At 41.2% G+C, this 12,153-nt stretch overlaps 1 protein-coding gene across 2 annotated transcripts in view; it reads right to left on the bottom strand.

The window, feature by feature from the left end:
- Positions 1-90: 90 nt before the first annotated feature.
- adgrd1 (adhesion G protein-coupled receptor D1) overlaps positions 91-12,153 on the bottom strand; it is a 30,663-nt gene continuing 18,600 nt past the window's right edge. For both annotated transcript variants that reach the window (XM_080039444.1, XM_080039443.1), the window contains 12 exons: positions 8,768-8,841; positions 8,084-8,207; positions 5,842-5,945; positions 5,519-5,630; positions 4,792-4,945; positions 3,335-3,401; positions 3,006-3,072; positions 2,780-2,871; positions 2,538-2,664; positions 2,408-2,449; positions 2,086-2,178; positions 91-1,981 (listed from right to left, as the gene is read on the bottom strand). In XM_080039444.1, the coding sequence (XP_079895570.1) occupies positions 1,886-1,981; positions 2,086-2,178; positions 2,408-2,449; positions 2,538-2,664; positions 2,780-2,871; positions 3,006-3,072; positions 3,335-3,401; positions 4,792-4,945; positions 5,519-5,630; positions 5,842-5,945; positions 8,084-8,207; positions 8,768-8,841 (1,152 nt within the window). In that variant the 3' untranslated portion in view covers positions 91-1,885. The remainder of the gene's footprint in view (positions 1,982-2,085; positions 2,179-2,407; positions 2,450-2,537; positions 2,665-2,779; positions 2,872-3,005; positions 3,073-3,334; positions 3,402-4,791; positions 4,946-5,518; positions 5,631-5,841; positions 5,946-8,083; positions 8,208-8,767; positions 8,842-12,153) is intronic.

A 12,153-nucleotide genomic window follows, 5' to 3' on the forward strand; every position in this document is an offset into this window, starting at 1 on the left:
CATCTTAACGCAAAATTGATGAATAATAACGTAATTCACAGGCACACACTACACACACCATGTAATAAAGACGAAACTGATTTCTTATCATAAACGTTTTATAACAAAGATAATTGGAAGCACAAACCATAGTACCATACGACAACAATCATTGAAGTCCATACAAGCACAGAAATACTGCAATATTTAACTTTGAAATCTGACAGGCAAAGTGAGCGCAGAGTGACTTACAGTAAATCCTGTTTTTAGGAAACTTAACGTTGGTACAGTGTAAGATCCATGACATTTTAAAAGATGTCCTAGCCCTCCATTCTCACAGTATGTTCAGACAATAATCAATTTCCTCTGTCATGAAACACATTTCATGTTTCACTGTACAAACATTTTTCGGAAAGATTTGAAAGAAATTCTCAACAGAAAAAGTGAAACACACCATAAAAACTTCACAGAATTTTGTCTCCAAAACACCACCAGTATTCACTATTCCTCATGAAGCATGACATACATACTGCAGCTTACTAAGACGGTGAGGTACTGCAAACATACCTGTCGGTTCATTTCAAGAGAAGGAAAACACACAAAACAGACACTGAATTTAACGTGGTGAAAATACTGATTGTTTAGCCGTGACACTTTGCAATAGACATGATAGAGAACTCAGAACCCACAAAATAAATAAATACATTATATCAGAATTACATCGGGCTGTTGTGTTAGGCAGTTGTAGTGTCGCACTGTCCACACAATTGGATTAAAGCTGTATGAATCATGTGAAGCTTGGAAAAGTTCATCCGGGTATACTAAGTAATCTTTTCTTTTGTGATGAAGAATACTATTAACAGCTAGTGAATTGATTTTAAGGCATACATCTAACACTATATTTAAGGAAAATATACCGCTTTCCTTGGTCTTTTTCTACCTATGGTTTACGTATTTGTACCCAACTATTCACTGGAAATACTTATACTCTTAAATGTTAATGTTACATAACAGAACATGTCAAAACATATCACTGTGATTTAAAGGAATATATTGAAAGTGTGGAAAATAAGTATTTGCTTTCTTGAGAGAAGAGAACCATACCACTCTCATGTCTAAACACTAAACATAAAGCTACTGCCGGCAACAGATTACTTTATCTTAGCTTAGTACACGTTCTTGAAAAGAGATGGGGGGGGGGGGATATCTTGGCTAGCTAGTTTGGCACATAACCATGAAACCATTTATACAGATTAAACTAAAGGCCCGATGATTAATGAGCTTTGGGGGTGCTGCTAGGTAGATTTGGTTACCAGTGGACAGCTAATTCCTTAGATAACCAGCTTCCGGAAGAAAGGTTTATATTTACTGAACAGAAATAAAAATGGTTTCAAATCTTTCCAACTCACATAAAGAAAGCAAATTAGCATGATTCCCAAAATGTCAAACTATCCATTTAAATGCACTACTGCCAATCAGTAAATCAACTGTAATATACAGATGGGACCATGCAAACAGACGAGTAGAGATTCTGCACTGCGCAGAGTGTCCTAGCTAGATCCTGAGCTACACACTCATATAGATCTAAAAGGCTCCCTGTCACTTCACTGACCTCCTCAGAAATCCCTGCTCTTGTTTTTTTTTGGGGGGGGGGCACACAGTACGTTTTTGATGAGACAATATATGAAAGGCACAGTCCTCAGAGTCTGTTTGTCTTTAAAAGGTGAAGCTGTTAATCAGCCACCCAACCCCTCCTCCTTTGGTATCACTCTCATTTGAGCGTATGAGTGTCCAGATCATTACATAACATAGTGGGAGAATATTCTGGCCAGTGTTTGTCATTCCACGCTGGTGATGCTTCGGACCGCTCTCCTGCCACGGACAGAGGTGAGCCATCTCACGGTTACTACACGGCGGAGAGGTCCATGCGATTGGCTGAGTTGGAGCTTTTGTCCCATGTGTTCATCTTGGTGGGAGTCATGCCCTCTTTGTTTCCATTCATCTAGAAGGGAGGGGAAGGAGTCTGTTATGTTAGACTAGGACAGTTAAGAGTTAATCAGCTAATTTTTTGTTTTTTTGGCAAATCTTTAAAAAGCCTGCACTCACAATGTCGGAGTTGAACGGCTTCACATTGATGTTTCGGATGGAGCTGCTGGTGAGAGACCACACCTTGGTTTTGTGTTTGAAAGCAGCTCTGACCTACCAGAAAGCAAATAGAGCCATAACAGACAATGGTGAGAATGGTAATGGCAAAAGAATGCTCCAATAATTGAGACACTGCAGCTAAATGACATTCTGGTTTGTTAACGGTTTGGCGAACTTTCTCCCACAAAATGTGACACGTGAAAATGTTCAAACACATATTGAACATATTGTTATACATGGCTGTGTAAATAAAAAACTGATTTGATTTGATTTAGCACCATACCTCAGAGTTGAGAAGGCAGTGAAACAAGAAGACAAAGAACCCCTAAAAAAGGAAAGGACATTTGTTTTCTTTAACTTTTGTCAAATTTTTCCTTTTGGGAAGAGAAACGATTCTGTGGTGAACAACTTACTTGTAACGAGTTGAATACAGCAAAAATATACAGGAATGCCAAAGAGTGAGTGTTGAGAGCAAGAACCCCGAAGATCCAGGAGATGCCAAGTATAGGCAAGAGCACAGCCACTGCCTTCACCGTCAGCCTAGAAACAAAATAGCAAGAGACAACCATGTGTATATGATTAGCTTTTAATAAGATACAACTTTTTTAGTAAGTGAAAGAGCATTGGGCTGATTAAGAAAAGCAATAAAACTCACTTGACCGCATTGGCATCTCCATGCATCTTGTAACTCTCTCCGCTGATTCGAGATATGATCCTGGTCACAGAGATCAGAATGCCAATGTTCACCTGGAAAACAAGAGAGGAGGTTAAATGTATTTAACACAGTGGCATAGGAAAAAAAAGTGTTGTTTATTTCTAGCTCGAATACAATCAAAGTGTAAAGTGTGTATTGGGAGGTGTTAAGAAAAAAGAAACCTCACCACAATGACAAACAGGGCCGGTGCCACAAATGCCCAGATGGCTCCATTCTTCAGCGACAGCCAACAGCTGAGAAAGCAAGAAAAAGGGGGCAAGATCACAAAAAAAATCACAGTGGTCGCCTTCCAAGGAAAAATACTAAAAGGCCGTGATGTAAATATGGAAAGACATGTGCAGTTAAAAGCTTTCGAGTAACACTGAACACAGCATGGTTCCAATTTCTTCCACAGGTGATGTCATTCTTATGCAATGCCATCAAGCGCTGACGGAATAAATTGAATACCATATAATGTGGTGTTTTTTTTTTGTCAAAAGGGCAGGTCATACTTACTTGTCAACCTCACCATAACTGCCCAGAGCTGATGTCATGGACACCACGCATATAACCAATGGAGAGCCTGAAAAACAAAAAGGGAGAAACAAACGCACATGTTACACATTTACTTAACATTTCACATGAAGGCAATGGGGCCCCGGGGCAAGAAATATAATGCGGGGTCCCCCTAGTGATTAACCCATTTCTATTTTAGGTACCAATAACACATCACGGCAGCTTAATTGTGTGGTAACCTGCACCAAGTCAGGTTCTTCTAGAGGGCTATTGGCTAAAATGCAAACATTATGATTGCAACGTGACCGTCTTGATTGATTTGATCATTTCCATTCTACCAACATTTCATGTCAACACTTTCAAATAAATTCTCAAAAAATAACACAAGGAAAATAAGTATTCAATTAGTTTTTAAAAGTTGCCCCATGTACATAAAAGGGCCTCAAGGTCATGTGAGACGGTGCTTTGAGACTTTTCTTGACTACAAACAAATGTTATGTTAGCATTAAGTAAGTCTCACAAAAAAACAACACTGTGTGAATCATTGAGGCCTGACCAACTTTGACCAAGGCCGCAGAGACATACGGGTGAGTAGATATCTAGGCCAAATAGTGTTTACAACATCATTTATCAAGTGTCATCTGACAGTATGCCACAGTTAATTTTAGCACACAGCTTTGTTGCCCTGTTAAACAGTGTGACACTCCTCATATTGTCCAACATGGTAAGCTCCACCCATTGCAGTGCCTGTCTTTTTACATCCAGTGTTATGTATCTGCTGTGCTGGTAATTTCCCTGAAAAATACAACTTTACAACTACCTTGGACTGTAGCCAATATACTACAAGGAAACTTTTACTTTGAAGGAGGAAATGAACCATAAAGTAGTCAGCAGCCTTCATCACAGTTAATAGCAGCAGCCATTAATTATAAAATTAGTATTTACTTCTTCTTCTTTTTTTTAAGTATAACTGCTATACCTCTAACAGTCAGACAAGTCTCCAGTACATAATTTGCACTTGGCCACACAAAATGAAAAATTACTCTGGCCAGAAGAAAGGAAGTAATAAAAAAAAGGGGGGGATCGTTTTCACCCTAATGGCTTCAGCATGTGAAGGAGAGACTATGCATTGCTCAGCAGCCAAAGACGGTGTTCGTATGTCTCAGATCCTTTTTATCTGTCCATCAAACTCTGTCTCACTGAAATCAGACAAGGCTATGGTTACACTGGAATGGGATTCAAAGCAGATCTATTTAATAGGGTCAAAGTTATTTATTTTTCAAGAACAATATTTGACCAGTAAGGTCACTTACAAAATGGTCCAATCACATTTACAGTAATCGCCTTGAAGTACGCAGGCAGGTATTTATGATATATTCTGAAGCAAATAGGCTAGCTACAGCTCCAGGTTTCCTATAAAAATGTTCTATTAATTAAAAACTGCGAAGAGAACCTACCCCAGCCAATGCCATAGTAGTAGAAGTGTTTGCTGCCCTCAGAGCCAAACACCTTGACCACCATACTGTAGAGGTGGAGGCCCTCCACCAGCATCCAGGCAAAGGCGCTCAGGAAGAAGAAGTGAAGCAGGACAGCCATTACCTTACAAGGCAGCTGAGACAGGGAAGATAACCAGGATTTATTATCATTCATTATAGATTGTAATCATTTAATAGCTCCCCCCTCACCACATATTACATGTATACACTGCAGTGCATTTCAAACATCATCTTAGCGTACTGATCATCGACATTATCATCATGAATCACTTTATCATAACAATTCATCTTTATTGTCATCTCATCGTTGTTACAATCTAGCCTGGCACCGCCCGCCTACTACTTCCGCTCAATTTTAATTTCCCTTCAGTAGTCAGTCTGGGTGTGTGCGGTATATTCTTAGGTTTTCTGCAGACAGATTTATGCCGGTCCAATCAGCGAACAGAAGGAATGGCTCAGAAGATGCCGCATGACATGGTTGGTTGGCAGATCCAGAGTGGCACTGGGCAGATCCAAATAGTTTTAAACTTCAACAGACACCCGCCTTCAAGTGAGTTAACGTTTGTCAATTGAGCGATTCCAGACCTTCTGTACAAATGAAATGAAGTATGATGGTCTGGTAGAACCAGGCTAGTTACAATCCTCATTCATCGCCCAAATCTACCCTGTGCTGTGTATATGTACCCACCGTGCCCGGGTCGAAACGAGCGCTGATGAGCAGTAAGATCTCTGCCACCAGGATGGCAAAGGACAGGTTGGCATGGATGTGGTAGCGCTGGTTACGGATGGTACTCACTGACCTGCAGAAGCACAACATTACATTCACATGCTATAGAACAGTTATTATTCTTAACACAGATTTACAGTACATTGGTAGACTAGTGTATACAGTATGTGTGTGCGAAGGGTTTATGTGTAAATCTATTGATTGATAAGGAATGTGATATTATGTTGAAAATGAGTGGAGTACTCTATCACAGGTTGATGGTGATATTAACTGATGACACTCACGACAGGACCGCAAAAGTGACCAGAGTGATGGCAAGACAGACGATGGAAATGGAGCAGCCCACATAACCGATGGTTGACAGTGCCACCCTGTGGCCGGTGGTGAGCTGTGTATGGAGACACATCAACATCAGCAAATGACAAGACAACATCTACAAAAATCGTCATTTTGCCTACAGTGTGGGCTATGTACACAGTACCACCAACAAGAACCACACACAAAGTTATTTGTAAACTGCCTCTTATTAAAGTGTATTCTTTCTACATGTTTAAACTGTTTTTGAAGAAAAGCAGTTTTGCTCTCGTGAGAAGTCACTGTTAAAGTAAAGATAAATACTTATTCTTATATGGGTTTGGGATAAACAAAATGTACAAGAAGCTAAAGGGCGACAGCAATACATATGTTTCTCCATAAGCACATTTCCGTGGCATACGGCCTAATGCAATGATGTTGTTTGGGAGTTCAGGCTATTTTTGAGGGTTTGGGTTTGATTCTCCATTAACTGTATTCACATGTGCCTTGTCATTACGAGGGCAGAGGAGTCTCGGGCCTCCAGAAAAGGGATACGTGGGATGTTCCCTCGCAGCTGGGGGATAAGGCGGCCCACTAATTAGAGAGTGGCTGAGGGAAAGTATAGCATCAAATAGACTTCTGCTCCTTAAATACAGCACTGGCCTACTGAGCTGCAACAAGAGGTCCTCTTTTCTATATACATTTCTATTTATACATATATATATAAAAAGCTAGACTGTGGTGACAATGTACACAAGTTTAGGATTCCAAATCTCTTTATGTGTAGATACGGTTGAAGTGAGCTATACCCCGAAGGACAGTGTGAGAAGAAGAGAAGGGGGTGGTAGTTATCCCTGATGTTTTGAAGGGACCTTTTTTTTGGAAGGTGGTTAAAAAAGTGTAATTTTGGGGTCTCTTGAGACACTGTGGTCCTTGAGGAAATAGACCACTGACCCGTGCAGAGACCCAATAGAACCACACTTCATTATGGTTGTCCAAAGTACTTCTGAATAAAAACCACCAGTGAAACCGACATTGTGAATTTGAAGGTCCGCTTACAATTGACATACAGTGAGGAACGATGTAAAATGTCCAAAGGCTGCAGTGGTGGCTTCTGTGACTCTGTGGTAAACCACTGCTTCCTGTCCAATGTTGTTCCTACAAATCTAGGCTACTTATTTTGTGATGAAGACACAGAGGGAGGGACACACTTTTAAACATGGCTGGAGAAGAGGGGAAAACCTTCCTCTTAAAAGGTTTCTGAAACTGTCCCAATAACAAAACATGATGAAATGAATTGAAACTGAATGAAAATCATTGTGGTTTAAATCATTAGTAGTCCTTTTTTTTTTAAATAGAAGACGTTTTGACGAGTCATGGTAGGAAAAAGCCCAAGTATTCCTATTACCATAAACAATGGCTCTGTTCTTTTCAAGTATGAGCCATGACAGTTTGACAGTGTGCTAGCAAGCAAAATACAGACACCATGGACGTATTATAAGAACTGGATACAACACCCATGTATTTGAACGAAAATTGCTCGCCAAGTGGACAAAACCAAAACGTTTTTTTTGGCTTACGGCTCCTGCTAACTCCTATTACACAAAGCAATAATTTACCTTATTTGCAGTTCGAGGTGTCATGACAACAGTTTTACAGACTTATTCTGACAATACCCTTGTGTGCCTGCTGGAACACTGGCTGAGTGGTAGCACCGCATCCAGCTCCCTTAATACATCCATGACCAGGACCCTCAAATTGAAGCAGCTAAATGGAATTCAGCCATGAATCATGAATTTGATCATTTACACGTGTGTTTATTCATTCTGTGACGTGTCAAAATGTCTTCTGTGTTAAACCTATAATAATTAATTATATGACCACTTGGGGGAGGCACAAAAAATTGAACATACAGTATATTATCACCCTATAAATGGTGACTTGGCCACAGGTTAATACACATCTGGCATATAGTGAGTACAATAGGCATTTATTTGTGGGCAGTGTTTCTGTTGAATCTGCCAAATAAACTCTCCTATGGGCTCTGTTATTAAAATGCCACCAACTAATGAGATAAATATCTGTCTCTTTTGCTGCTTAATGCTACACTGTTTTCACCATCTAGCTGCTAACTTTGCTACTCAGACGTTTGGTGCTGGTCACGTATAGGGTACATTTGCGTTATCAGAGGATCCAATATAAAAAACAATAGCTAAAAGCAATATGTCATACCTTTATGGGCACCACTTGCATGAGTATGGCAAAGTTGGTAAGGTGGTTGCACAAACACACAGAGTACGTCATATTTCCGTCTGAGCGCACACATCCTTCGTTGGACCACACTCCCTCTTTGGAACTGAGAAAGATGACAATTAGGCATTACTTACAGAGAAAATATACTCTGAGGTATGATAACAAAAAAGATGTTCAAATGAAGAATTCACATTAAGAAAAACAGATACAAGGTATTTATAGGAGCAGTGCTGGCAGGGATCACTCAACCTCGATCCATTGTGGGAGGCACACAGGGAAAAGAATTTGCTGACTGTACCAGGGCAGTGTGACAGGGCAATCTAATAATTCACATCTTCTCTTGAGCTTCAGCGGTAAAGGAGAGTAAGGAGAGGAAGCCTTTGCATCCAACTAAAACACACTCCCTTTGAAAAGGATTAATGATTTTTAAATAGCGTTTGGCCTCATCCATCAGATAACCATGTCTTTTTGTTTTCTTTTTCTTTTTAACAGACGGCTGTTGCTCAAGATACACCATACTGAAACTTGTGTAAAAGCTTTTTGTTTAATCTGAATGAGGAAAGGCAAATAAAACCTTTTTTTTACAAGTGATGGGCCCTTTATTCAAATTAAAATAACAATTCAATTTATTTGGCTTCACATCTGAATGCTGCATGAACGCACCTGTAGTCCAAGAAGGCACAGTAGAGGAAGACTCTATTGCTTTGGTTCAGAACTTGCTCTTGCTGCTCTTTGCTCTGAAAAAAGGAGAGAAAATTCAAATCAAATTCATATCTTTAATTACCAGAGAAAAGTATCGTAAGTGATAGCTATATGGGGGAAACATTTTTCCCTTTCGGATCGTGCCGGCTCATTCAATTACAAGCTTTGTTTTCCCAGCAGCACTCAGAGCAATGAGTTTCGGAAAGTATGCTTTGATCGAGAAAACTAGACCCAAATTAGCGGCATTCTTTCCTACGTGCTCTTTGGCTTCCTTTTACCCGACCATATGCTCAACAGAAGCATCCCATCTTGATATGCAAGATATATGGAGGCTAAAAATACTGTCCAGCTTGTAAATAAATTGGTTGCTCTAAATGCCAATAACAAAAGACTCGAGCTGCAGAGATGTGAGATCATACCAGAGGGCAGACAGGGCACAGATCGACACTCGGCGTAGTAGGTGATTATTTCACTATTGAGCGTCTAAATCCCTACTGCCTTCAAGAATCTCATTTGTTCATAACTCACTTTTTCCGTGTCATTCCTTAATATGAGATTTGGAGTCCCTGGAGACAGTGAGCTAATGGCTACGGTGCAAGAATGCAGTAATTGGGGCTTGGCCCTGGTTTTCAGGTCAAACCACTACCCTCCTCAATACTGTCTTGTGAAGAAAACAACACTTCAATAGGCTGGTTGGTTACTGAGAGAATGCACACCTCTCCTCACTCCCCCCCCCCCAATCCAAATCCTCGAAATCTCAGACTGAATAAGTGTATGATTAGATGGACTGTGTCTGCACTATTTCCTTCTGGAAAAAGTGAGAGCCAGAGTGAAACTGACAGTCAGAGCCGTCTGTTTCCTGGCCCATAGGCTCCAGTGATTCATATTACAAAGCATAGCACACAATACGTTGACTTCATTGTGTAATCCAATCGTTGCTCTCATTCTGTCTGTTCTGCACATGCGGCTCTTTAGTCATCATGTATGGGGGAGCCTGGTGATGAATGCAGCGGATGGATATTCATGCGGCCCAGCAAGGCAGCGCGACGCTTCCAAGAGCCAGGAGAGCGTGCCGTAAATGCACCCTGTCATCAAGAGCCGGTCGTGAGGCGCTAAAAGCAACTCCCGCGGGTGAATTTATCGCTCCCCTGTGGGCTTTTGATAACTCACATCTCTTGTTCCTTTTAAAAGAGAACGCGTGGAAGAGAGACAAACTGTAATAGGCACACTGTACGCCTCGTCATATTTGCTCTCTACAATTGCAGAACCTTTAAAACTATAGTGCGTAATTTCTGTCACCCCCGTGAGGAATTCTGAGTAATTACAACAAAATTGTTGGCGCATCTACATGAGGTAAGCCTGTCTGCATTCTGCAATAGTGCATAATTGTATACCTTCTGCTGTACGTCCAGGTTAAGTCTATGCAGTAGAATCAACAACTGAAACATTTCTTGGGTACTTCTTGGGATTTTTCTGAGCTCCAGTGCCAGTGTCAGGGAGTGACAGAAGTTTGTAATTGCTGCCATACTGAGCAATACAGAGAGAGTTTTGTGGAGCTGATATGCTAAATCAACTTTGTGTAAACTCTTTTGGTGATTGGCTTGAATGTAACAGACATTCATTTACTGCATATGAAAAAGTTACGCACTATAGCTTTGATGTTGTCCGTGCCTTAAAGGAAGGCTCATTAACCCCATTAGGCACACAATGTAAACCCTGGCTCATAGGGAAACGATCCATCATTGTCCAACCATAATACGCGCCAGACACAAGCTAAAATATACATTGACTAACAGACCATCACACATGAGGGAGGGCTGTTTGGCCGCGCTTCCTCTCTAGCAACTGTCTGTTTGTGGCACATCCAGCGTGTGTTTTCCAGTCGAAAGCCGAAAAACTCGAGGTGCAGGAACCTGAAAGTAACTGGTGAGTGTTAGAAAATGCATTGAGGGGCGCTCCGGTGGTGTAGTGGATAGAGCGCGTACCATATTGGCTCCGGCCTTGGTTGCGGTGGTAGCGGGTTCAAATCTGACCCGTGGACCTTTACTGCAGGTCATCTCCCCTCTCTCTGTCTCCCCATTTCAACTCTGTACTATCTAATAAAGCTTGAAAAATGCCAAAAAATTATCTTAAAAAAAAGAAAATGCATTGGGGAGATCTGGAGGAGATCTGGAGGAGCTTTGCGCGCACGCCGTTGTTTCCTCTTCGCCCCGAGGCCTCAGCCACGAGCCAAGACTGGAGCTGGTGCTCCAAATCTTTATTAACAACAGAAGAGCAGCACACACCGCCACGGCAATCACTCTGAGCCTCATAAAGAGAAGAGAAGAAGACAAGGAGAGGACAAGATGAGAGTGAAGGCTGGCGACAGGAGAGTGATTCAGAGTGAAGGGATGATACTGGAGAACATTAAGATAGAGACAGGAGGATAAATCATAGATAGTTAAGGTGTTTCTGGTGCGTCCATGTAACCATATCCCACAAATCATGATACGACTTTTTAAAAAGGGAAAACACTTCTGAGCTGTCATGCCATTATTGTAAAATGCCTGTAATGAGATATCGTTTTACATAATACACATTTGATGGTGTATTCGGATGGGCCAATCAATTGGTTGTCATTGGAAACAAAAGGCCTTCAACATCAACATGAGAACCACTGGCGGGCGTCTGATCCCCCCCCCCCCCTAACCCAAAGCAGGCCTCGTCCTCTGGCTGTTTTAATGACTGTGTTGAGCCCTGCTGCGTAAAACGATGAGGGATGAAAATAAACACTCTTCAAAATCACAAAAGCACATAAGTCGCAGATGACACACAGAACCCGGCAATTTGTATAAATGCGAGCCTCGCTGTCCTCTGTGGTGTCTTTTCAGACATCCCATGACTGGCAGAGCTGGAAGCCCAAGTTGCTGTGGTCGAGCTCGCTTCGGCATTAAAAACGCAGAGAGCATGTGTCTCTCTGCAAATCCCAAGACGTTGGGCGACTCCCGGCCAATCTAAATCTTAGCTTTTGACAGCTGGTTCTCAAGCAAGGCGCAAAGAATGAAAAGATTGCGAAAGCTGCAAACCACCCATCATCTTTGTTTTAACAGTAGACTCCAAACAGGCGGTCTGAGATAATTTATTTTTATTTAAGTAAACCTCTCCAACTGCTCAACTTGCAGCTTTTGCATTCACCGCCAGCATTTAGGCTTTTCTGACTTTTACAGAAAATGTCAATATTTAAAAATACCCTTTCTGTGTAAACTATCATAAGCTGCAGTGAAAACAGTAGACTACTGTTGACAGAGTACAGTGGGCGATAAAATTGAATCAAATCTGATCCAAGTTCTGATTGAGAGTATATGAAA

The sequence above is a fragment of the Ammodytes marinus genome (genome assembly GCF_949987685.1).
Source record: "Ammodytes marinus genome assembly, chromosome: 2".
Taxonomy (NCBI): Eukaryota; Metazoa; Chordata; class Actinopteri; order Uranoscopiformes; family Ammodytidae; genus Ammodytes; species Ammodytes marinus.